Below are 27994 nucleotides of genomic sequence, written 5' to 3' on the forward strand. Positions count from 1 at the left end.
TAAAATGCCTGAATTTTCGCGGAAGACTAGTCTGCATAGATACTGTGTTAGCCATTCTGATATTGATGACGAACGATGTGACGTTGTTGAGGGTGGAACGACATTCCTTCTCGAACGATTCAAACGCTGGAATGAAGCCGTATCTAGCTATCTTTGCCTTCTCGTACGAGCGGTAGGCAAAGTTATTGAAATCACTTGGCATAATTTATTCCGAGAGTGATATCACTTCAACCGGTCGCAGTCAAGCGGTTTTAATAGGAAAATGAGAACTTTTTTACCGCTGTGATATCTTTGTTTTGTTTGTCATTGCTCTTCCTGTGGTTGATTTGAAAGGCAAATGAACCAATCTGCTATCGACGATAAAAATTAAAGTAGGAAATTGATTTTTCTAAGGGTTAGGGTAGAAAATTATTGGTAGATTTGGCGAAGAAGTTTGTCCAGTGAACTCTTATTGAAACGAAAATAGTAAGTTGAAATGACTTTAAAATTGATTAATAAAATGAACTATTTATAATAATAGGATTACCACCTGGGACGCATCCCTTACCCGGCTGCAATTTTTTTGTGGAAAAAGATCTCGAGTTTAGAGAGAGTAATTCATTTAACTTTTCGCTTTATCAAATTATGTAATACTTGCGTTGTAATCTTAATCTTATCTAAGTGGACTGATGTTTTGATTCACAACAATGTTTCAACCCATGAATAATCAGCTTATTAGATGAGACTTATGGCTCTTGAATTGTGGGGTCTGATTCCCCATTGAAACGAAAGTTTTACATAGTATACTGTTATTGAACCTTTGCAGGAATAGCAAAAATGCCAACAATGTATGTTTATTACTATACTTTATTACTATAGAACAACTCGAAAACAATAACTTTTTATTTCCATTTTGTCTTTGAAAATCAAAATGCCTTGATCAAAATAAAGTTTCGTTCATGTCAAACTAACAATATTCAGAATAAATCTTGTTTCAAGCCTTCCAACATAAATCATCATAACAAAATCTGTAAAATGATTTTGATTAGGTTACTCTCGAATTGTATTAGTTATTTCATAGCTTTTTTCGCCAAATAAAATTTTATTGGTGGATCCCGTTGTGGTTGTCATGTTTCTAAACCCCTTGGGACTTTACTACAATAGCAATGGAAACTAAAGTTGATATCGTACCTCTCGGTGGCGTTTTTAAGTTTAGCCTTCTCATTATTCTGCTTGGCGAAAATATGAAAGCTAACACAGTAGATCGACGTTGAAAGAACAGTACATTTTACAGTACGCATTTTTCTAAAAATAGTGAATAAAAATCTAAAGCAAATAAATTTGATCAGCATCTTACGAAGAAGACAGATTGAAAAAATGACATTCGAGCCCCGACCTGGAAGGATTCGTGTACACTCTGAATCGGCAGCGAAGTCTGTTGAAACAGAAGATCAAATTCCACTACAGGAATGTAATACCAAGGCTTTGCTTTATGTGAACAACTCGAAGAAACAGTCTAATTGAACAAAGGAACCAAGTATGTTCAGCTGTGCTCGGGCAGTCTTTTTTCTATTGCAATCCCTAGGCCTGTTGATTCAGCGCTCAATTAGTCTGTTTGTTTTTCGTGTGTTTCACATACAGGGTAGCTCAGTTGGCAAAACGATTTTTCCGGATAGGAGCTAACTACGGGTTCGAGTTCCGTCCCTGCGGTAGCTTTTTTCATCACACAGTTGTACTCGCATATCATTTATGAGATCAGACCTGTTTTCCTCGTTAGATACTGATCAAATATAAAACTAGCTCTATACGACTCTATGCTTTAACAAGACAAATCGATAAAAGCAAATAATTATCAAACGATTTATTTTCATAATCTAATTTTCTTTTTTGGGGCATTTTTAAGTTTGACAAAAACTAAAACCTGCACGAAATATTCATCAAACATTTTTTGAGAACCGTATGATTCTTCTTGGTTGAGACATTTTACTTTGTTTTTAATCATCGAAATTGCGCAAAATTGTTGTGACGCGCTCTGAACACGAATGATTAATAAAAAAAATGTTGTTTTCATTTACTTACGTTCACATTCGCTAAGTGTTATCGCTGTCCTTTCTGACGCTTTGTTCTACTACAAATCGAAATTCAATGCATTAAACATTTAAAATTTTGTATTAATTTTTAGTGTGAAAAATACAGTACAAATTAAAATACATTACATTTGAGGGTAAAAAACAGTACACAGTATTTGGATCGAAAATACAGTACAATACTGTAAAATACAGTACGGATACGAGCGTTACTTATGCCTGATAATTCAACCAGCAGTTATAAATATATAGGCAAAAAAGAAACCATTGGGTAAGACCCCGAGTATAATTTATTACTGACTTATAACAGTGTAAGAAGAGCTCTTGCGTAACAATGCACAATATTGACATGATATAAAACACCGACGAATTTACATCTGTGCAGCAAAATAGACGGAATGACCATATGGATTTAAACGGGAAGTATTTAATTTAATTTTATTTAGATAAAATGCAACGTATCTCTGCAGAAGCTTTAAAAGAAAAATATAGATTGGGTTATTTTAAAATCTACAAAGACGATTTTCATCATTTTTTTAAAAAACACCGCCGTTTCATTATTAGGGCATACTTTCTGCAAACAAAAGGCCTACAAATTTCGATGAATTCTCGAAAATCAGTTGTGCACAATTAATCGTGCATAAAAAAGCTATTTATATACAAAAAATAATAATAACTCAAACTACTAGCATACTGTGAATTATTTTATAGAAAGTAAGAGGAATGAGAGCAAAACAATATGTGTTGAAGAATAATCAAAAAATATTTGCTTTTGTTCAAAACAATCAATGCCAGAAGAATATATGCAAATCTAATAAGGGTAAACCTGGATGCAATATAGAATTCAATGTCACTATTTTGAATGGCTATTTTAGTTCAACCATATTGAAATTGGAAGAGCAGTTCCGAAAAATCTAGGAGACGGCTAGAAAGTTTGAGTCCTATTACTAGGAAACATTCTCCTTCTTTTCTATTCTTTTCAATTCATTGTATGTATAATGTTTTGCGTAGGGTGCTGAACGATAGTTAAGCGTCTCTCGTTGAAACGATATGAATCTTTAAAAGCAGCGGTCTGGCAGATTTGTTGAAAGTCTGGCAGCATAAGTCTGATTCGACATCTTCAGCAACGACTTTTTTCTGCTTTGGCTATGACTGAACTGCTCATGCACTCAGCTGCAGGTCGGATTCTTTCACTAACACATTTGATTAGCAACGAACACATTCCTATATAGATTTTCTATTGCAGAAATTATTTCGATATAAAGATTCACGTACTTTCTATAAGTAAAAATAGGAACCTTTAGTTTAACACGCGAAAGGCAATGGATATGGAATGTTGTCGTAAAACTATTTATTTTTCCGGAAAACATTCTGAAAGTCAGGCTTAACATTCGTTGGAGAATAAATTATTGCTAAAAAAGTTTGTTTTAAACTCAACCGTTCAAGCCACTTTGATACAGTTGCACTGCATTTATAAATGCATAGACCTATGACATGTGTACCAAATAAAATGTACGTAATACACATATTACCAACACAAGTAAACTTGATTCACATTTGATCCTTAAATTTTTAGAACTCCAAATTTGTAGTAAACTAGTTATTAAATATGAAATATTAAGGAGATAAATTATGGAACTTATATAAAAAAGTGTGATATCATAAAATATATACACCAAATTTCCAATATTTATTCCATTTACATGGGGTATGTGCCAAAAGTTTGGAAAGAATCTCTGGTGGTTATTATCTCCGGATAAAGCCGAAGAGAACCGTCCCATTAACACGCTGGAAAAAATGCTGGAACTTGTTTTTAAAGATCAGCTTATCAACTATTTGAACAGTTATAGTTTGCTGATACCGGAACAATCGGGATATCGAAAGGGTCACTCTTGCGAAACCGCTTTGAACCTAGTATTGGCAAAATGGAAGGAGAAAATCGAGGGTAATGAGCAGAGCTTATAATTCACGCATTCTAAATGAAAGAACCTCATTTTCAATGTTTTACTGTCTCATTCGTAAATGACACCAAAGCAAACGAAGAGATACGAAGCATTTTCGTTTCTCATTGAAACAATGAGAGAGTGTAACTGCCAACGTTACTTTTCTCTCTATGACAATATCAAACCAAACTAACGTCTGCAGGGAGCATCAGCAGAATTTCAGTTCTCATTCTTTCATCGATGTATTGAAAATCTGTGACGCTCAGGGCCGCCGAGAGGGGGGGGGGAAACCCCACGGGCCCGAATTTTTTTAGGGGGGCCGGAAATTCGAAGATTTAAAAATATTTCTTTTTGCTTACAATCCAGGCCCGTGCGCAGGAATCATTCAAGGGAAGGGTTCAAGGATTCAAGGAAGAGTTTCAAAAGAGGGTTCAAGTGTTCAAGGGAGGGTTTCAAAAGAGGCTTCAAAGGGTTGGTGGTCGAAGGGGGGAGGGGATTCAAGGGAGGGTGGAGGGTGCAAAATGTGGGGAAGGTGCGAAAATTTGAAAAAAAAAGTTATTTGCACTTTTATACAAAAAGTACTCTATTGTTCATGGAACTTAATATTGAAAAATTTTTCAATATTAAGTTCCATGAACAATTTTTGGGGGGGGATTAAAACCCCCAAAACCCCTCCTTGCGCATGGGCCTGTTATAATCAAGTCATATCTTGGAACCTTTTTTGCCTTTCTCATATAGAAAGGTTATGCAATCACTGTGAAAACCGACTTTTGAACTGAAGACCGGAGGGCCGAGTATCATATACCATTCGACTCAGTTCGTCGAGTACGCAAAATGTCTGTATGTGTGTATGTGTGTGTACGTATGTAACATTTTTTGCACTCACTTCTCTCGGAGATGGCTGAACCTATTTTCATTGACTTAGATTTAAATGAAAGGTCTTGTAACCTGATTTTTATTCGAATCCGACCTCCGGTTCCGGACTTACAGAGTGATTATTACATGTAATTTTTTTAATGCAAAAGAATGAAAATAAGTGCATTTACTTTTCTCGAAGACGGCTGAACCGATTCCGAATTTTAAGCTTGTTCTAAAAACCAACATTTGACGTTTATTCTAAAAATTAGGAAGCAATCACTACAACAATATAAAGGCAATGGTATTTCATACCTTTCGTGGACTTAGGTTCTTTAATTTCAACATACTTCGCCGATTAATAGCGTACAGATCCATTGCATGCCATTGACTAAATATCTCGGGAATGGTGGCCTCTTGAAGAAAAGAAAGTATTTTTTGGTCTTAAACTTTAAAATCATATTCTAGTATTTGAACTACTTTTTTTCATTAAAAACCGGAATTTTTATCTTCATTTTCTTAAATTAATCAATCAAATACTAATATCAAAAATAAGTTCAGAACTTTTAAATTTGGTTCAAAACTGTTTCAATTTGTATGTAAGTTGCCTTGCAAAACGAACCGATTTCGGCTATACCGGTTCTCAGTTCTCGGTTTTGGAAGTACCGATAATTGTGGTCAAAAACTCGAAAAACGGAACTCATTTTATTTTTTCACAGACGGCTGAACCAATTTTCACTAGCTTAAACTGAAATGAAAGGTCTTATGGTCCCATAGGCTAATATTAAATATTCTCCGGATCCGCTTTCCGCTTCTACAGAGAGACAATGAAAAAAACAGATAAATTTTGCGTAAAACTGTTGCGTTGAACTTCATTTTGTAACCAAAATGATTGATAATTTATTCAGCTGGTAAATAATGAACAGACTCAAAACCTAGCATAAGTGTCAGTAATTTCGAGCATCGGCACCAAAATACTTGTCCAAGGTCAACTTTAAGGAATACTGAAAGGGTCAGTACACATAACACGCGTTTCAATTTAACAAGACAATCATAGCTCGTTAATGCATCTTGATCCAAATTATGCTCGTTATGAAAGGGTGAGTTTGATGTTAACAAGTGAGTTAGTAACGGGTTCGATAGTTGCTTTTCTCTGGTTTGATCTCAAAGTTGCTCGATGAGCTCAATTTTTTTGTTTCTTGTTCTTGTCAGGTTGGTTATTTTCAAGGAATAATTTCAGCCTCTGGATATACACATTGTGCGGTGAAAATACAAGAGAGAGAGTCTGTATAAACTGTTTTTTATTCCCAGTTAGTAACCAAACACCGGCTAGAACGGGTTGTCTTTCTGATTTGTTCGCAAGTTATCCGTTGCAAGAGGCAATAATTCATATTCTGATGGGTTGGTTTGTCCTGAATACTAATACTGGTACCTAACTAAACGATATTTTTCATTTTTTTCAGGGATATGGAGCTACCACTGCAACCAATTATGCCATCTCCATCGGTGCCACAAAACGCGATCGTGTCACCGGAAACGTTCAGCACACAATCGTCTCCAGCACAATCTTCTCAACACCTGGAAGCTACCACCTCAACACCAGCTGCCGCTTTTCAATTGGAAGCGTCATACCTCCCACCACTACCCGATGAGTTTCCTTTGCCCACGGATGAATCTCGAGTCGGCTCCTCGGTGGACACAGCGAGCAAAACCCATCACGAAACATCTTCGACGTCGTCGGCTTACCAGCGAATTCAAACACCCACGTTTAGCGTTAAGACAAATCCAGTTGTGATTCTCCCCGGAGCAGCACCGTCGGCGAGTTCCGGTGCACTGGCATCCCCGTCGAACCTAAACCAGCAAAGCCCGTCTGGGGTAACGGCCGGGACAACGACCACCACCCAGCATCTGGCCGTTCTGTACCATTCTCATCATCATCATCTGCATCCGATCCTGAACACCAACCGTCGACCGTCGCGACTGCCGGAACCGGTCTATTACCAGCAGCGGGAGGTTAAACCGTAAGTGCTTTCACCCTTTTCCCCTTTAGTACAATCGCACTCATTTCACTTTATCTCGATAGGGGCGAAGCACTGGCCACTACGCTGTCCGCACTCTACGGGAAGCTGCTGGTGGTGATGGGAATCGCCTTTCCGATGGCCGAAGTTATCTCCACTTACATTCCGCCTTCGTTTTATGAGGTAATCATAAATCAGCGCGCTTCTGATCACAATCGGATCAGTGCTAGCGTGTTCATCTGTGTTGGTATGTGAGTGTGTTCAAACATATTCGCTCGCAGTAGCTGGGCACTTAATCACGTGACGATTGAGTGATGTGAAATGGGGTAATTTTTCATGATACGGATTGGTCTTGACCTTGACGGTGGACGGTGAAACACTCCAAACACTTGCTGGAATGCTTGATGTTACGACTTTGTTGACTGGTTCTGTTGATCTGTTTTGAAAAGCTAAATCAGTGTGAGTATTTACCGATTATCTGAAGTGATCAGAAACCGAGACCATATCTGAAATGGTTGGACCGTCAATAAATGATGATCTGGTGAAAAACAAATGAGGTCCTCCGCAAAAAAAAAATTTTGTATTTGCTACAGTTTGCTCCAAAAGTTTTTTCTCGATCAGATTATATCTTTCGTCAAGGAAAAAGATGCACTAAAACTTTACGCATAAAGAAATTTTATAGCTTGAGTGTGTCTGATGAATTGTTATATTTTTATTTAGTATAATGTTTTCTCCACTTTCGAGCAAACAATTTTATTTGATACGAAATTTGTATCGAAATCTGGCAGCTTTTAAAATGTAACTGTGTTTTAGCTTATATGTTTAACCGAGCATGTTTTAGCTACAGAGGCTTAGAAAAGAATATTTTCACGAGTTTTTATTATACATGCAAACATCTTGATTCCAGGATGTAAACATACTAAATTGAAATCCAATGCCATTGTTCCTTTAATCAACCAATTATCGATGCAATGCTTTAACTACTTAGATTCAAGCATTACTGAAACAATTACGATATACCGGGAAATCCAAAAAATCATCGCACAACAAATTTTCACACTGTTTTTCACAATTTTTAGACTTACTAATAACAGTTCGGCTGAAAAGTTCGTACCGTTTCTATGAGAGGGCGCCACTAGAATTAAATCCATACCATTTTCAGTTAGTACCAACCTTCAAAAGATACGTGTATAATTTTGACAGCTGTCTGATTATTAGTCTGTGAGATATTGCATTTTGAGTGTAGCTACTTTTGTTATTGTGAAAAAATGGAAAAAAAGGAATTTCGTGTGTGAAGTGGGAATTTCGGAGTGAAGTGATGGAGCCATGTTTCGTCCATTGTTATATATCGACGAAAAAAATCGGTTTTATTTCGATATAACACCTCCAAACACTGCTCAGAATCATCAATTTGTTGTTGTTTTTTATCGATTGTGAGCTCACGCGGCACCCATTTTGCACAAAGCTTTCTCATATCCAAATATTCGTGAATAATATGTCCAACACGTTCCTTTGATATCTTTAGGGTGTGAGCTATCTCGATCAACTTCACTTTACGGTCATTGAAAATCATTTTGTGGATTTTTTCACGTTTTCATCGGTAACAGCCTCTTTTGGACGTCCACTGCGTTCATCGTCTTCAGTGCTCATATTACCAGTACGAAATTTTGCAAACCACTTACGAATTGTTGCTTCGCCCGGTGCAGAGTCTGGATAATACTCATCAAGCCATTTTTTGGTATCGGTGGCACTTTTTTTCATCAACACACGAAATTCCTTTTTTTTTGCATTTTTTTCACAATAACAAAAGTAGCTACACTCAAAACGCAATATCTCACAAAATAATAATCAGACAGCTGTCAAATTTATACACGTATCTTTTGAAGGTTGGTACTAACTGAAAATGGTATGGATTTAATTCTAGTGGCGCCCTCTCATAGAAACGATACGAACTTTTCAGCCGATCTGTTAGTTCAATATGTTTCCAATTATATTCGTACCAATCATCTTCGGGCTTCTAAGTAATGTTACTAAAATGTACAGGGTGCTCAATCTTTTATGTCGGTACGTAAACAATGAATTTATTTCGGTTTTTAACGATATCAAACTAACTAGAGATTATGAGAAGAGAAAGAATATGAAACTATGGAGCCATAGTACTCAAGGAAGAGCAAGGATGTGAAGATCCGGCGAAAGTAAAGTTACGAGAAAAACCTTTCTTAATCCACCTGGTGGTGTGATAATGCCTTTCTCTTTCTTCAAAACAGTCCTCCTTTTTTATCTTTTTATTAAATAGTTTGTGACACTAATCTGGGCTCATTTTTTACACCAATTGATACAGATTGAATCGAGTAGTTCACAAAAGAATGCCTCAGTGTTTATGTCACATAGTAGGAATCATTTTTCCAACCAAGCGCTATTTGTATGAGAAAAGTGATGCTAATCTAAAAAACCCTTCTTAGTCCACTTAGTGGAATTTTCATATATCTTGAAAAATCACCATCGATCAATGGTCCGATAGTAGCTTTCAAACGAGCATAAGTTTGTTAAAATCGGTTCAGCCATCTCTGAGAAAATTGAGCGCGTATAAATATCTTTGAAAAGTGCACACACATAAACATTTTCCGATCTCATCGAACTGAGTCGAATGGTATATAACATTTTTTTCGAGGTGTTTAAACTTTTGAACAATAGCGCTTAACGAAATTAGAGGTAATCCCAAAATATTGGCACCCTTATGTACATTAGAGCAATGAAAAACAACGTGTTTTGTCGGTTACGCCACTTATACCATTATATCTCCGGAACCAAAAGTCACAGCCATTTGATATTCGAACTTGATCAACGACTCAATAGTAGCCTTCAAACGAGTCTAAGCGTGTTAAAATCGGTTCAGCCATCTCGAGAAAATTGAGCGCGTTAAAAATACAACGCGTTTTGTTGATCAATTATACAATCATATTTCCGGAACCGAAAGTCACAGCCATTCGATCTTTGTACTTGATCAATGGTCCGACAGTAGCTTTCAAACGAGCATAAGTTTGTTAAAATCGGTTCAGCCATCTCTGAGAAAACACACACACACAGACATTTTCCGATCTCGTCGAACTGAGTCGAATGGTATATAACAATATGGATCTCCGAGGCTCCGTTCAAAAATCGGTTTTTCCAGCAATTCAAACACCTTTCTATAGAGAAAGGAAAAAGTATAAAAAGATATTATGGGATTCTTGTCAGTTCGGACAGTAAATGGCAAACGACCTTCGCCTTTACTTTCTAATATATCAGAGACTCGGATGATTCGTATCGCTATGATGCCTAAGTTCGACTGCTCTGGTAGAAGGTAAAAGCTCAGATACAAGAAGCCTTCTGCTTACTTAAATGACCCTTGTCACGTCTCACTTTTCCGAACTTTATCTTCACATCCTTGCTCTTCCTTGAGTACTATGGCTCTATAATTTCATATTCTTTCTCCTCTTATAATTTCTAGTTAGTTTGATATCGTTAAAAACAGAAAAAAGTAAAAATTACTGACTGACCAGAAGTCATAAATAAAAAAAAACTAAAATTTAAACAAAGAATAACTTCGAGAAAAAAACAACCAATTTCTATAAGTGATGTATTTTTATTCAGTTTGGTTTCTTACAACTTTTTTAGACTGAGTTTGCCATTACATTTTCGAGAATCTCTGCCTTGCCTTGATCTCGTTAATAATTTGAGGCTGGTTGGCGTAATCCTTACTTTTCAGATAACCCCACAAAAAGAATTCCGGGGAGGTTGAATCAGTTGTACTGAATTTACGATTCCAAAATATATCTGATGATATCGCTCGGTTGGTAAATGTGAAAGTTATTCAGCGTTTACATACCAACATAGAAGATTGAGCACCCTGTATTTGATAAATAGACCGGAAAAAAGCTTGTATTTGAAGTTTGGGATCTTTTGAATGGAACTTAAACTGGAACAAACAAACCACTGGAAACCGTTTTAAACTATTTGAAGAAATTTTTATTGAAACCAGCGATTGAAAATGGGCTATATCAGGAATTACACCTCTAATCCCAGAGAGGATTTAAAGATTTTAGAAAAGCGGAACTATTCTGCATTCTTCCGGGAATGCATATTGATTCGCAATATGTACGAGCAGAAGTAAACTCGGCACTCCATAAGAGATGCCAAACAATCTGCTAAAACCTATTAAGGTCAACACAGAAAGAATTCTTTAACTCCAGGAAAAACGATGAACCCCTCTGAATATAGCTCCTTACCACATTGAGTAAGAAACGATAGAATATCCTTATTATTATATCCACATATGCAGACACAACCATGTATGGAGAATAGTAGCCATGTGATAACTGAGTTTGCAATGTCCAGTCAGAGCTCTGATCAGAATACTGCAATGATGCTTGATGCCTTTTCATATGGTAATTTAACAAGGCGGGTGTATAATGTCACAGACAAAACTGGAGGACGTGTATACACAGAAAAAACTTATGAATTTTACAGGTGACAGAATTCCACAAACGATACAATTTATAAAAACTTAACTTGTCAAATGACGCGGAATTTTACTGGCTCCGTGTGTAATTTGCAATCGACTGGCAAGTACCGCTGTGTTCGTATATATGTTTCAATTATTCATAAAACAGATATGTACTTATGTGGCTCAGTTGATTAACGGACGTGCTTTGTGATCTAACGTTTCTCGGTTCGAGTCGCGCTGTTGTTATCGACTTTTTGTTTTTTTTTATTTTATTCGGTTCCAAGCCATATAATTTTCGAATCACACAATTTTACATGTTCTTGAATATAGATTTGTGTTAAATACGACGCTCCAACTATGTGCAACTTTGAAGATGTAAGATCAAAAGATATTTTCGAACTGTGTACGAATAAAACTGACATACTTCTTTCACCATGGGCCGTATGAATAAAACGTAGCATGCTTGAATTTCGGTAGTAAATGCTACATGTGGATCACGTTCCTGTCAAAAGCAGAGACTTTACTACACAACAACGTTCGAACATGTAGTATTTACTACAATTTTTCGGTAGGTAACTCCAGAGGTTGCTACTTGTGTGTTTGCTGATGAAGTGAAGTAGAATAATTAAAACCAAACAAAAGGTGTTTTACTCTGTGGACTATGTTTTTGAGAGGATACTACAAACAACAGACTTTACTACATTTTATTCATACGGCCCAATATTTCAATATTCCCAAAAAGATCGGATTTGTAGAATTTATCCGATGTTTTCAACTGTTGAGTGCTGTTTGTCATCATTTATTTATATACACCATAACCTAACAAGGATCCGGGAAATGGAACTGAATTCAAGAACTAAATTCGAAATCTGGCAACTGGCTCAGAATTCAGTTGAAAAATTCAGGTTCAGAATTCAGATCAAGAATTAAGTTCATGAATTTAGTTTTAGAATTCTGGAAATTCTGGCTTTGTTCCAGAATACTGAAGTTGAATTCCTGAATCAGAATTCTGTATTTTGAATTCGGATTATACCGAACAGTTCCAAATATAGGCACTAAAGTAAGTTCCAAGTCTTAATTACAAGTTCTGGAACTGAAATTTGAAACTAGACTATAAGCCTGATACTAAGTTCAAGTGGACCAGAATCCATGTTCTGAGTTCAGGTGGACTGGAATCCCAATTCTGAACTCAGCTCCAAATTTCAGTTTTAGAATTCAATGATGAGTTACCTCATTTTTTCCAAATGTCTTAGAAAACTTAATTTTTGAGTTATTTATGGTTATCTCACATTGTAATCCAGACCCGTGCGCAGGGGGGATTACATCCACCCCATGATCGATTGAGTACTAATTATATAAAAGTGCTAATAAATCCCCATCTTTTGTATTCACAAATTAATTCTGCCCATTCTTCCACATGGCGACTTTTCAAAAGGAAAAGTGAGACATATTTACGCCAAAAAACGAATTGTTTTTTAATCTATGCAGGTTCCTAAAATTATATGTTTCTTGAATTGTTTTTTACGCGATTTGCATGCATTTTCCGCTTGCAGCTTTTCCAAAGTAATGGAGTTCTAACCTTTTTCATTGCTTTTTGGCCAAGTATACACGGAAAATTCATAAATGTTATCTTGATAAAACTTCTGGTTCTGGAATTACAGAGCAACTAGAATTCAAATTTAATACTAGCTGTTTCCTTAAAATTGGTTTAAAAATATCTAAAAGTATAGCTGAACTATTTTAAAGCCGGGTATAAATAAACCAATATTAATAATAATGCAATAGCAGAAGATCAGAGGAACACTTTGATTACTCTGAAATGGTTAGGTTGATTTTCACAAACTTAGATTCCAATGAAAGGTCTTACAATACATATTTTTAATTTTATCCGGATACATCTTTCGATTCCGGTATTATAAGGTAATGATTGAAAAAAAAAATCTCCTAAATTGAGCTCAAAACTAATTCAATGTATGTTAGTTGCTGGCCATTAGAACTGACCTGAGGTATAACGGTCCCCGGAAACCGGTCCCGGAAGTACAGGCTTGAAAGGAACTTACTCACTATTTCCAGACATGGCTGATCTGATTTTTTTTACCGACTACGATTTAAACGAATGATCTTATGGTGCCATATAAATCTGCTGAACTTTATTCGGGTCCGACTTCCGGTTCCAGATTAATGAGCGCTCAACATTTCTAACTTAAAACAGTGGAATTCATTTCATTTGCTCAGAGGTTGAAATAGTTTCAGTGAGATTTGCGATAAGCGGCCAATAGAAGCAAGTGATACTGTATGATCCTGGAATATCTGAGAAATTGGTGTGAGCATCATTTCATTTAACAATTCATCTGCATTTCGGTTTTGTATCAATAAGGACATACAGACTTTGATTTGTCATTGACACTCTAAACCATTTCGTTTGTCTTATATGGGCATTTTCTGGACAGTCACACCAAAGAACATGTAACTCCGAAACCAGAAGTCGGATCCAAAAAAACATCTAATGTAGTGAATGAGACAAGACGTCCTTTGATTTGAATATAAGTGAGTGCTAATTGGACCCTCAATTTCTGAGCAAAACAAATGAAAATTGTGATTATACTCACTTAATTCAATATATCGACCAACCGGTTCGAACAGACAGGTAACAAATCAAAATCCGAAGAAAAACTCGGTCTCATTGTTTGTTGACAAACATGTACTTTATTTTCAAGTGCTAAACAAAGTTTCATTCTATTCTCTTTTTTTTTCATTTTAGGGCTTCTATCTGTACCTTTACATCGGCAGCATGGTGTTTCTGTTTTTCATGTACACGACACTGCTTTGGGGAAGACCGAAAACTCCGGTAGCTTCACCGGTCAAATGTACGTATTTGTAAAGCAATGTACTGAAGCATTCTTGAATAATATATTTTAATCTGTTCCCAACTTAGTATCATCAAGTAAAAAAGTTACACACCGCAGCAGCACTTCGACGGATAGCGGAGAACGGTCAGATAGCGAAGCAGACACGGCCAGCTCAGAGCCCAAGGTGATGATTCCGATGCGTCGAATGTCGTTGTCTACGGCAATATCCGCCTCTCGGATTCAACACTTCGGCAGCTTCTATTTGCGGATGGGTGCCGTTGGTAAGATGGCGTGATTCTTTTCTGAAATCGCGGTTCTTTAAGCATTTATATTTTTCAGCATTTGGAATTGGAAGCATGATCTACTCTGGACTAGAATTCGGACAATACTTCGAGCTGGAACGGGACACCAAATGCCACAACGTACTGCTGGCATTAACTCCAGCAACCCGAATGGCCTTCATTTTTATTCAAATGTATTTCATATTCCTGAACAACGAGGTAGGATTTTTCGAATGTCTTGATTAGGGTCCTTCACGATCATTTTTCCATTTTTTCAGCAAATAAAAGTATATCGCCACAAAATTTTGGCTCGATTCGGTTTAATGCATATGATTGGGACTAACCTGTCGGTGTGGTTTTCGGTACTGATCCAAGAGACGAAACACGAGATTTTGACCTTCTATAACCCGGAAAACCGTACTCTTCGGATATCGCATAGATTAGGTATGTTATTGAAACAATTTGCAGAAAAGATTGCCAACCAAGAATCGTTTTAGGTAATAAGCTGATACCGCATCCGGTGGAAACTATCGCTCATCTACGTGTTGCCCGAGGTCTGAAAGGTCCGCATAATATATTCGAATGTCGGCGGTCCAACATAATCGGTACACTTGTGCAGGATGCTTCCCCCTTTCTATTTCCGTGTACGATTGAATATTCTCTGATTTGTGCAGCCATTTTGTACGTGATGTGGCGCAGTATAAGTCGGCCTCAAATGGATCCAGTACAACGCCATGAAAATCTGCTACCGATGAAACGATCTCCTCACCATTACTCAGTCGATTGCGCTGGAGCACATAAAGGACTTTTCATCGGGATTTTGATACTGGTCCTGACAATTATTTCGTTGATATTATTCTTCGTATTGATCTCAAGGCCGGAGTTCGTTAGTCTGGCCGTAACAGAAGTTAACATTTGTGAACTTACGTTGTATGGGACGACGACCGCTGCGACCTTAATCGGAATGATCCAGGTTCGACACATGCAGTACGATGCCTTCCGAAGCTTCAGTCTGGATGACATCCTACTCGTAGGTGGTCAGACAGGTTCATTCCTGTACAGCACCTTTACCGTTATCGGAGGTCAGTTCATGATGCGTAGGGACACGGTTTTGGTCCTAATTACGGCTCTGGCATCTCTAGTGGAAACCGCATGCCAAACTATGTTCATTTTGGATGCCAGTCGGAGATCAGCAGCCACACAGGAACACATACGAAAGAAACCGGGTCGAGAAATCGTCACCTTTCTGCTAGTTAGTAACTTAGCCATGTGGGCTATCAACACGTTAGAAAAGTCCCGGGCAGAATCGCATCCAATCCAACTGCACTTCTATGGCCTCTGGGCGTGGACAATCATAACGCACGTCTCCATGCCACTGGCTATCTTCTATCGGTTTCACAGTACGGTTTGTTTATGTGAAATTTGGAAGCGGGCGTACAAAATGAAACCGGCTTACATGTAATGCAATCCTGAACACAGCCATTTCCGGCCGCATATCTGCAAATGCCAAAATCCATTCGATGTGATTAGGAGTGCAGCGCACTCAACAAGGACGTGAAACCGCATACCTTCTAGTTTGTTACACATTTCTATAACCATAAGACCTGTTCCACATCATCGCTCAAACAGCTTGTCTCTCTCATACACACAAGCACTCACTAATCCAGTTCTAAATTACTTTCTAACTTTTCTATACTCGTAATAACTGTACTCATTCTATGCCCGTAGACTGGATCTATTCGTGTTTATCCTACCAAGAAGAAGAAAAGTCCTATAGACAATGTTAAACGATATAATCAAATGGCAAATATTGAAGATAAAAAAAACTGTCGACTAAAAATAATCCACTTATAGAAAACGTACCTTTGAAAGACGAAGGGTTCTTGAAAAGCTCATACGATAATGATAGAAACGTTCCAATCAATAGTAACTACCTACACTGTCCAAATGTACCAAGTAGGGGATAAGAAACCAGAACCATCAATAGCATCCTATAAATTACAATAGCCCACCGGAAGGAAGTCTTTTTAGAACGGCTAGTTTTATTGTAACAAATGAAGTCAAATGAATTTTTTATCGGAAGTTTTACATCTTTTTAATAGAATTTTTATACAAGTAAACATAGTAGCGGCAACAGTTTCAAACTAGGCAATCCCGATGACGAATTGAACCGTGGCATTTTAATTTGTAATTTATGTTTTATCATTTCGCTAATTACCTAACGGAAATATTACTTATACTAATGATTTACATGCATTCTTAAGGAAAAAAGAATATTCACTTGCAAAATTGAATAGTTGAATGCAACTATTTGACGTATTACAGATGGAAAACTCGTGTTTTTTTCTAAGTAAGTTGCACTTTCTCGAATTATACTGCTAATGAGCAATTCGCCTAATTATAAAAAGAGCAAATTCAGTAGCTGCAAGATTTATATGGGTGGTCTATAATATAACTGAAACTGAAACAAACGTATCCACTCCTGAACATGCCCTAACAAACAAAGAAAATTAAAACGACTTTTTAGGGTACTGCCACAGTGAATGCAATTTGCGAAGCTCCAACACACGCGTGCGAACTTGTTATATTCAATCAAAGCAAACATTGCAACGTGTAAATGATGCGATAATAGTGCATCGCATCACATTGCAAATCGCGATCCCCACCACGTAGACGTCACAATGTGTTACTAACGATGCTAGTTCCGTGCACCCATCATAATTTGTATTACGATCATAATTTGAAAATGTACAGCGTTTAATATGCGCTGAGCACCTGTCAAACGCTCCTGTCGCATTGAAGTTATTGTCAACGAAACATCGTTGAAAATGTGATGTGTGTAACCCTTGTTCTGTCTACACACGTACAATCAAAATGGGTGTTCTCCAAAAATTCTAACAATGACGTTTTTTAGTTATCTCAGATAATTAACCGTCACCTATGACAGTTTCTAGTGAGTTTTCTATTACTTGCCACAGTAAAATAGTCAATCGGGATAGCGTAAATAGCTTGTTTCAATCGATCTAAAGAAAAATCATATACAGAACTAAAATAATTAAATAAAATTGAAATTATTCCGAATAAGTCAGTGTTGCGAAAACATCTATTGAAGATCTATCGTCATGGTCATTCAGTAAGCAATACGAAATTCTTCTGCAGTATTGTTCTAACTCAACGGTTCGGGAACAAACATGTCAATAGATATTTAGACAAACGTTAGAGCAATCATGGAGACATCAAACGGACACATGATGATCTCACCTAATCGCAACTGCTCAACAAGTCGAAACGAAACCGATGAAAACGTCTGAATTTCTAAAGTTAGCATCGCATAGTTCATGATCATGAACTCATTCATCACACATCAGTAGCCGGTTCGAATTTCTAGTGAATGTTGTTAAACGAAATCCAACAGGAAGCCATCAAAATGTTATTGCAAACATTCCCGGTTACAAACGCACACCAGACACAATTCAATCGTAATGGACGGCGGCGCCAACTGCCCTCGTCATTTTGAGAACAAATCACAGTAGGTCAGTTTTGTTGCGTTCAAAACACACCCGCCGTCAAAAGGGTCTATTTCGTTAAACCAGCAAAACTCTAATTGCGTTGGGAGGTACATGTGTAGTGTAAAAAAAATATTTCGTTTCGATAATATTTCTAAAGCATACTTTAATTTGTTTTGGAGAATGTTTCATTTGACGTTTTGTGAAAAAAATAATTTCATTTTACAAAGTTAGTTAAATTGCACCACCCTGTTAAATCGTGTCTGCTGTTCTTACCAAACTAAACATGTGTCTATTAATGAACATGAGCAAACCAATTGAAAACCGGAAATCATTTTCAATCTGTTACGATCAGTACTGAAGCCAGTACTAGTGTTTCCTCCCAGTACACAAAAATTAATCTATTTTCCGACATCTGCACCGTTTGATTCACGGTTGGATTAACAGGTGCAATGCAAAATCTACTCAATTCATTTAATTACTTGTAAAGCGAACGATATTCCTGTTTTTGTCAAACTGTATTGTCATTCAGAATATTTCTTTAAAATATTCTACAAACAAACGATTTCTAATGAAACTAGTCAATGTTACATTTCTACCAGCTGTTCCCAATTGATTAGCTGAGTTATGGTTAAACAGTCCGGCTTACAGAAGCACAAAAGCAAAACAAAATAGAGCATGTGACATTAGACCGACCATCAGTTCAACATTACACGACGCATTCTATTCAATTGAACGACAACTGGGGAGAGGGACAATATGTTAAATAATAAACATTCAAAATCCGAAACGACCAACCAAGCGACGTTCCGACTTAGATCATCTAAACATGACAGCTAAACGAGAATTCAATCGAGCCAACACCGATTATAGGACAATGAACAAAAATACAGCCGAGAACAAAAGATTTCCGCTATGAAATTTCTACTAGAATAACAATCCGACAGTAATGGAATACGCCGACCAAATGTCAAAATGATCGCCGCCCAGTAAAACATGGATACAATTTAGTGTAAGCTATCCGAAAAGTCGAACAAGAATTGTATGAAGCCTTGAGTTCCATTTTAATCATGCCAGAAAATAAGTGGAATGTTAAATAAAACTAACACATCGGTCGAATATTTATAACAGTGGATATCTCCGGTGAGAGATCTACAGAAAGTCGTGTTTTCTGTTTTTACCTGTTAGTTTGTTTTTATATGTGCGTAAGAATTAATCGCTCTATGTAAATAATCGTTTTCGCATATAGAAATCTTCGTGCATAAGATCATCAGATGAGTTTTTCGCATTGGGCTTGAACTGATATTATTGAAAGATGGAAAACTTATGTGTTATTATATAATTATATCAATTATGCGCGATTTTCTTTCCTACTGAATAAGTTGCGAATGTTGTATATTGTTATTTTGATCTAGAAATCCAACCACAGAAATGCCAAACTGAAAGAAACACGAATGAAAATCAAAACTGCTGACTAAAAGAAGGTAGATTATAAGATCTTCATACGCGAAATATCGATACTGAGTTATATTTCAAATTTTTACTAGTGCTATAGAAGGACAAATTTTATTGTAAACGCATTTTTAAAGTATATTACGATGATATTGAACGTAAATAAACGCATATTTATACAACATATAGCGCATTTATTTAATTATTCCTTCGGAACATACCTCCACATATAGAAGTCCGTTATAAGTTTAAAAGAAACTGTCACTTGCTAAATTTCGGTGCTTATAAGGACTGTATCGATAAGTAGTTAGCAACATTCAAACAGTTATTACTCTGAAATGGCTTAATTTTTTGCAGCGTGTTTTGCGGTGACATGTTTGTTTACATGTCAATAACAGCTGCGCAATCGATTGGTTTCGGTACGGTTTATCGTTTCAATGATGAGTCGAATTAATCCGGAAACGCGAAAGAAAATTCTGCACACTTGGTGCTCAGAAAGTGGTATCACGTACAACGAAATTGCAAAACGGGTGAAAGTGCACCACACCAGTGTTAAAAATATTATCGATAAGTTCGGTAAGACCCTTTCCATGAAGGATTTGCCCTGATCCAGTAGGAAAACGGGTCCCAGTCAGCCCGACCGGGACTTAAAAGTTGTTGAGTACATCAAAAAAAACCCATCGGTGTCGACGCGGGATTTGGCCATGCAGTTCAACACCAGCATTGGGATGATTCAACGGATCAAAGTTCAGAACTTCCTGAAAACGTGCAAGAAACAGAAGGTACCGAAAAAGTCCCTGGTACAGCAAGTTCAGGCCAAAACAAGAGCACGAAAACTGTATAACCGGATTCTACAGAATAAAGACGGATGCATCCTGATCGACGACGAAATCTACGCCAAGGAAGACTCTCGAGCGCTGCCCGGACCGCAATATTATACGAAATCGGTGTACCAGGACCTGGACGACACTGACACCACGGTGGCAATGGAAAAGTTTGGGCAGAAGGTGTTGGTCTGGCAAGCAATTTGTACCTGTGGGTTGCGGTCGTCCATTTTCTTCACGAAGGGCACAATTAACGCCAAGGTGTACGAGGAAGAATGTTTGAAGAAGAGAATGCTGCCACTGTACAGAAAGCATAAGGCTCCTCCTATCTTCTGGCGGGAATTGGCCTCAGCCCACTACGCCAACTCCATTCTACAGTGGTTGTCAAAAAATAATGTACAATTCGTGGTAAAGGACATCAACCCACCGAACTGCCCGGATCTTCGGCCAATTGAAAGGTATTGGGCAATTGTCAAGCGGCACTTTCGGAAGGAAGGTACAGTGTCCCAAAACATGCAGGAGTTAAAAAAAAACTGGACAGCTGCCACCAGGAAAGTCACAAAAGTTACTGTGCAGAATTTAATGAAGAATGTCAAGTCCAAAGTGCGAGCGTTTCACAGAAACTAGGTTTTTCTTCAATATAATCAGTGAAATGCATAAAAATGTAATTTTTCTACAATATGTCGAAAACTGATGTCAAAATATGTTTTTTCCCTTTTTTATTCAATAATCAATGTTGCTAACTACTTTTCGATATACTCCTTAATTACTTTTACTGCGTACGGCTTTGCACACATGAATTCTTTAAAGGTCAATTCGACGTAAACATTTCAAAGGGCCTAAAAGCAATTGATAGCTTCTCTTTGTTTACCTTCTCTTTCGATTATATTAGCATTATTATATAAATGTTCGTTACATCTTTAGTACTGTTGGAAAAATGATAATTTTGGCTTTCATTCTACAGAAATATTTTGAAAGTAAGCGTGAAAATTAAATAGTTATTAACAGAAGAGAAAGTAAACAAAGAGAAACTCTCATTGGTTTCTGTGCCCTTATAAAATGTTCACCTCGATTTGGCACTTATTGATGATTTATCAAAAAGTCAGTACCCAGGATTTCGTTTCGGGAAGGGCCCAAAGATAAAAAATAATGTTACTGAAGATTGCTTATGGACCTAATTCTCGGTGTGCCTTTTACGGGTGTTTTTAACAGACACATTAAACTTTTCCACTGGAACTGTTATTGTATTACATTTCTTTACGTTTACTGTCTTGCTATTTCTGTAACAAATGTCTGAGACCTTCTAAATAATTATATATCTGTTTTTGATTACGGGAGGGGCCGGGCCCCTCGAGCCCCCCCTCTCTGGGTACGTGACTGACCTGTGCGTTTATTATCTGTTTAAATACCTATAGCATTGTCATGTAAAATTTTCATGAAAACAAATTTCCGGAAGGTGAATGAAAATATGACTCCCGAAGGTTATCGTTGCCATTAAGGTGAAATGTAGCGGAATGCGAAAATCGCGTTTTTGATCAATTATTCAAAAACTAGACCGATTTTCGAAAAACCAAAAACACTTAAGTTTTCGAAATCAAATTTATCATAACTAAGTACTCTTAGAATTTTGAAATTTGGCTTTGCCGAGCCGTAATTGGTTTTTGAAATGTATAAGCGGTTACTGTTCCGTTCCACGGGCATGATTTTAGAACTGAAAAGTAGTGTTTGTATCAGAATTTCACAAAGAATCTGAAAATGCAACTCAAAATTATAGAATATTAGCTAAAACGACCGAAATTTGAAAAAGTTCACATAAACTTTTCCGCATTTTTTTTATTGCTTGCGCGCTGCTGTTTCGTATTGAGGTGGTGTGAGAAATGCACGGTGGGCACGGTGGCATTATATCGTGAGCAAAAATTATATATAAAATAATAACGCGAATTTATGCAGCATTGGGTTTTGTGTTGAAATAAAAATGAGTTGAATACAATAAAATGGATATAAATCGTTTATTTGCTAAGTAGCTGTCATTTATAATGCTAATAATGTCCAATTCTGTTGAGTTCAATGCATTGATGTTGCTGAAGCAATAAAGCTTGGCTGTGTAATATCGTATAACAGGTATTATTTTAGATAGTAACAATTTTTATAGCAAAACTATAACTTCATCATTGACAAGCTACTGAATGAAATGAATACAAGCCAAGTATTATCGTTCATTAACCTGTGATACAAACAATGTAATAAAAACTGAGAGTCAGCTTCGAGCCAGTCAGCATGGAAAACTTATTGGAATTAATTAGTTTTTCAATTATTATGAATACAATGAATCAACGCTTGATTTTCCTTTCAAAATCGATTGAATAATAATGAACTACGAAATAACTTTATATTTAATTTCGTGCCCCAAATATGTGCTTGAGAAAAAATTCACTACATAATTTTAACTGCATGGTAAGATGAACTCATGCGAGTCAAGTAAATACTTTTACGTAAAGGCGGGAAGGGCCTGGTGAACTACTGGCAAAGATATCGAAAATTCTTTAATGTTCTCTTGTCTTCAATCATTCTTTTGAAGAAGCATCCATGATTGCTACTAAGCTCAGGCATATACATGGTTAGCAAGTTATTCAATACATATACATATAACCTCATGTTAGTCATTCATAATTACTCATGATTTATAGCTCTAGTGTAAGAGTAATCACTAACAATAACGATTGAATTAGCATATATTCAAAGTGTGAAGGATTTAAAATTCCATTACGTCCAGTCTTTTTTACAAGCCAATATAACGAGAGGTAAACCCACTGCGCTCAATCATTGAAAAAAGTTCTTGTTTCTATGTGTCCGTTTTTCTTGGTATGCTTTGTGCGACGGTTCGTTCAACTGAAGCGGATAAAATTTTGCGCGCATTTTATAACGCTACATTTCACCTTAAAAGAAAGATTCGGGTAAATCCAGTGCGTTAAATGAGGAAAATAACTAAAGAACACGGGATCAGCGACTTAACTGTACGGAAGTTCGTGAAGGACGATTGTGGGGTGAAGACGAAGGTGTGGTAGAAAATTCATAGATCACCAATCGTATCTGGAAGCTACGAGTCAAGCGATCTAAGAAAATCTTGAATTATCTCAATCGGAAAAAATCCGATAATCCCGTTCACTCCTCTCCTGGTAAAAACATGGCCGACGAGAATAAAAACTTGTACCTCACCAAGTATTCTGCTTGCGTTATGATGGATTGGTGGCTTCCGATGACAACAAATTAAGATTCTAATTAAGTATGTACTTCTATGGTTCACAGAGCATTTTGCTCCATATGTCGTATTCCGACGAGATGGGGCTCCGTGTCACACTTCGAACGCATTCAGAAGAGATTACAGGTTCGTATGGAGACTCGTGATCCGAAAGAAATCTTTGCTGTGTTCAATTTGTATGGCTCATGACTCAAGCTTATGATGTTAGAGAACTAGTAATCATGGAGATAGAATTCCCGAGTTGATAGGAATGGTGTAGTTGATAAGATTGTTCTAATTTACATTTAATTTTTTTTTGCATTTTATGGCGAAAGCCAACACGTCCGCGACTCCTATTGAAGAGAACGATGAGTTGTTGTCCTCTCGAAAAATGTGTAAAGTATCAACACTTCCTCATCCTTTGTATTTCCCAGTGAACGATGAAGATATGGGGGGCTGGCGTGTTTAGTTTAAGTTGAATTGATTACAATTCTAATACTGTTTTTTAGGCAATCCTTATTAATCAATAAGCAGAAAATATTATAGTATCAGTGTGCAAACCGCCAAAACGATCATCACAACGCAACGCAACCAGCTCTCGGATTTCGATCTCGGAATGACCAGAAATAGTGTTTAAAAATTTCAAAACGAAACTGATTTTGATTTCTACAAGATGACTTGACTCATCTTCACAATCTTCGATTCAAACGGAAGGCTATAGGGGTAGATGGAGTAAAACGTACCCCTAAGGAAATGTAACTATATCTTTACTATAGAGAATAACACGGAAGAGTTTCATGCATGACTATCTTCCGTAATCATTATTTCTCAAAATTACGTACAAATACTCGCTGAATGCATTGAAAAATACATGAAATATCTTATTTTTCAAAACCCTTAAAAATTGTCTATTAAAATATATGCGGGTCATGACGCCCGATCGTGGAAAACATGAAAAATATACATTTTAAATTACGCGAAGTGACGATTATCTGAACATAGAGGCAGGATGATCTTACAACGGGTAAATATCCATCAAAACAACGGATTAAAGCTCATGACAACCACGGGGCAATATGCACTCTCATAATGCTTCTTCTTCTTATTTAAAGAAAGCTTTAGACTTTTAGTTGACGAAATATTTGCCACGTGGAAGATTGTTCACTATTATCCATTAAATTGATAACTTCTGGATAATTTTTGTAAGCGAATTCTTGAGCATTTTACATCACACAATTCGGGTCGTTTTGCCCCCAAAAATATGAGACGATAAATTTGACGATTTTTTTTATAAAATTGCAAATACATCGTCTGTATTAGAACTAATTTTAGAAACACGAATGATTGGCCAAAATAATTCACTGGTTACATAAATAAAATCGTTTTCCTCGCCCTAGAAAATTACTATGGAACGAACATCAAAAATTGCTTATAACAGAGACATAGTTGTTTTTTTTTTATTTTTCCAGATATGATTGAACGATCGCTACCAAAATTTTATAGTATTCTGTTGTTATGGTGGACTTTCAGTTTCATTAAAATTTCAGTGAAAAAAAATTGTAACTTTTGAGAAAATCAAAAGGTGCATGATGCCTCGGGGGTGCGTGTTACCCCTTCTTCCCCTATGTTCTCATAGAATTTGAATTTTTCTCCGGCTTTCGGTTCATAAAATTCAAGATAATGAAAGTAAAAATTGTCAAGCCTTCAGTTAAAATAACATGTATGTATGTATGTATGTGTGAAGCCACCATCAGTTCAAGGCATTACCAGTGGATGCAGGTAGACTTACAGTAGATCCGAATTTGATTATCAGATAACTTTCATATTACTGCTGTTAAGAAGGCCAAAATGGGCTTTGATGACCCGGCGCCTTCCAGCAATAACATCCGGCCATATAATAAAAGAATTCGCTGTACCAGCTTAAACCTGCCTGATGGTTTGTTTGTTAGAAGGGTGCGTCTTACTCATTTCAGACCTTCTGGGGAAAACACACAGCTTTCCCCTGTGAATCGGGTTGACATTTCACTCCTTCATTCAGTCATTCACTTGTAAGATACCCTGATGCACTCCCATCCCTCTTCCCTTACAATGTACTTGAGCATAGTATTATATAATGTAACATAATACACTTTAATATAATTTCCGGCAGTATAATACAATAAATCACAATATAGTATAAAACGGTGCAAAATCGTATGCTACAGTGTATTATAGTATACTATAATATTTTATGATGAATATAATAGTATCATAATGTTATGTGACATAATATAGTAAAATATACCATAATATATTATAATATAGTTTGGTCACTATACGACACTGAATATAATAAAATATTATTATGCATAAAATATAAAAATGTAATACATCACAATGCAATATAATATACTTATAATTGTGTATTAAAAAAATGCATTACAATACTATATAAAACAATACCAAACATTGTACTATAATATAGTATAATATAGTACAATGTAATATAATATAATACCACAAAATATGACGTAATATAATATGATACAATTTAATAATATATGTGTAAAGTGAAATGTGTGGTATGGAAATGAAAATGTAGCTGATAATGATAAAGATTATAATAATGGTAACAATAGTAATAATAATAATAATAATCATAAAAATAATACTAATAGAAACAATAGAAATACTAAAAAAAATATTATTAATAATAATAATAGTAATAAAAATAATAATAATAATAATAATAATACTTAAATACTACAAAATAATATAATATAACATAATATAGTATAATATATTTTAATTTAATATAATATAATACAATGTCATACAATATAATATATTATAAATCAATATATAAAATAACAGTTAATGTAGAGTGTCAGTTATGCTCTTCTATCTTCGCAATACTGCAGGAAGTAGAATGTTTCTCTTCTAATAACAATAACAATATCCACATCTATAAAAATAATATATGTTATTATTATTGATGACAAATTAATGATAATAACAATAAATATAATAATGAAAATAATAATAAAAAACAACATAATATAGTACAATGAATTATATAATAAATAATAGAATGAATAAAATGATATGTTGCGATATACTATGATATTATATTACTTCAATTTATATGTCATTTCTCATCCTCTCATTCTGCCATCAACGCATTCCATCGACCAATTGTCACCACAGATACACGTGTAGGCATGAAACAGGTACCAGTGAGAACCAAGTTCACCTTGTGACGACCTTGATATTTAGTTAAAATTTACTTTGAAAATGATAACTTATAAGGAAAACAAATTTATATTTTGCGCAGAGGTACGTAGTACTACTCATAATAAAGCCTATAATATAATATAAAATAATATAATACAACCTAATGCAATACAATATAACATAATATAATACAATACAATATAATATAATAAAATATAATACAATATAATATGATATAATGCAATGCAGTATAATACCATACAACATAGTATATAATAACATAAAATAGTGTAAGACGATAATATATGAAATAATATGCTATGATACAATATAACAGTTAATGTCGCAGTGTAAGTTACGCTCTTCTAATAATAATAATAATAATAATAATAATAATAATAATAATAATAATAATAATAATAATAATAATAATAATAATAATAATAATAATAATAATAATAATAATAATAATAATAATAATAATAATAATAACAATAATAATAATAATATTAATAATAATAATAATAATAATAATAATAATAATAATACATGATGTAATAAACAACAGAATTATATGTTGTAATATGCTATGATAAACACTGCACTTTAGGATGGGCTTCAACCTACAAGCCATTTCGCACCCTCTCATTCTGCTACTAACGCAGAAGGCGATAGCACCCAGTCGACGCCGTTCTATTGACCAAATGTCATCATAGACGCTCGGGGAGGCATGAGATAGGGACTTGTGAGGACTTAGTTATCTCACCATTTGACGACCCCTTCAGTTAAAATAACAATGCAAAAAATGTAAATAACAACTTCAAAACTGTTCCAATACGTAGGTCTTGTTTGATGATGGTCATAGAAACTCGCTTTGACTATAGCCGATTCAAGCTCCAGTTCCGGATATACCGAAAGCAGTGAGAAAAAAAACCTAAAATGGAGCTTGCATCAATCTCTCATATTAATGTTATTATATCTCTACGTGAATCAAAAGCAAGTGTTGCCTTCCTTTGAGGAAAGTTTAAAGAAGAGACTGTCTTTTGATCGGAACACCGGAAACCCCATTTGACACTGCACGACGATATCGAAACGAGTGTATGTATGTGTAGAAGTCTATCAACGCTTGGAGATATCCGAGCCCATTTCAGCAATTTTAGTATCTTTTAAAAGCTACTATAAGCTACTTGATCATATTCAAAGAACAAATAGTAGATACTTCCGGTTCCGGATGTATATTTATATAATATAAATCACAAATCG

At 35.8% G+C, this 27994-nt stretch overlaps 1 protein-coding gene across 2 annotated transcripts in view; it reads left to right on the forward strand.

Moving 5' to 3' along the window:
- Positions 1 to 19640, forward strand: part of LOC131425276 (proton channel OtopLc) — a 31456-nt gene extending 11816 nt beyond the window's left edge. Inside the window, exons 1-8 of one of the 2 annotated variants that reach the window (XM_058587032.1) lie at positions 6123 to 6265; positions 6328 to 6885; positions 6948 to 7065; positions 14130 to 14235; positions 14304 to 14498; positions 14557 to 14717; positions 14777 to 14942; positions 14996 to 19640. In XM_058587032.1, coding sequence (XP_058443015.1) covers positions 6332 to 6885; positions 6948 to 7065; positions 14130 to 14235; positions 14304 to 14498; positions 14557 to 14717; positions 14777 to 14942; positions 14996 to 15960 — 2265 coding nt within the window. In that variant the 5' untranslated portion in view covers positions 6123 to 6265; positions 6328 to 6331 and the 3' untranslated portion in view covers positions 15961 to 19640. Of the gene's footprint in view, positions 1 to 6122; positions 6266 to 6327; positions 6886 to 6947; positions 7066 to 14129; positions 14236 to 14303; positions 14499 to 14556; positions 14718 to 14776; positions 14943 to 14995 lie in introns of those variants that run through there. The other variant, XM_058587031.1, reaches the window with a different exon arrangement.
- The last annotated feature ends 8354 nt before the right edge of the window (positions 19641 to 27994 follow it).

The sequence above is a fragment of the Malaya genurostris genome, chromosome 1 (genome assembly GCF_030247185.1).
Source record: "Malaya genurostris strain Urasoe2022 chromosome 1, Malgen_1.1, whole genome shotgun sequence".
Lineage (NCBI taxonomy): Eukaryota > Metazoa > Arthropoda > Insecta > Diptera > Culicidae > Malaya > Malaya genurostris.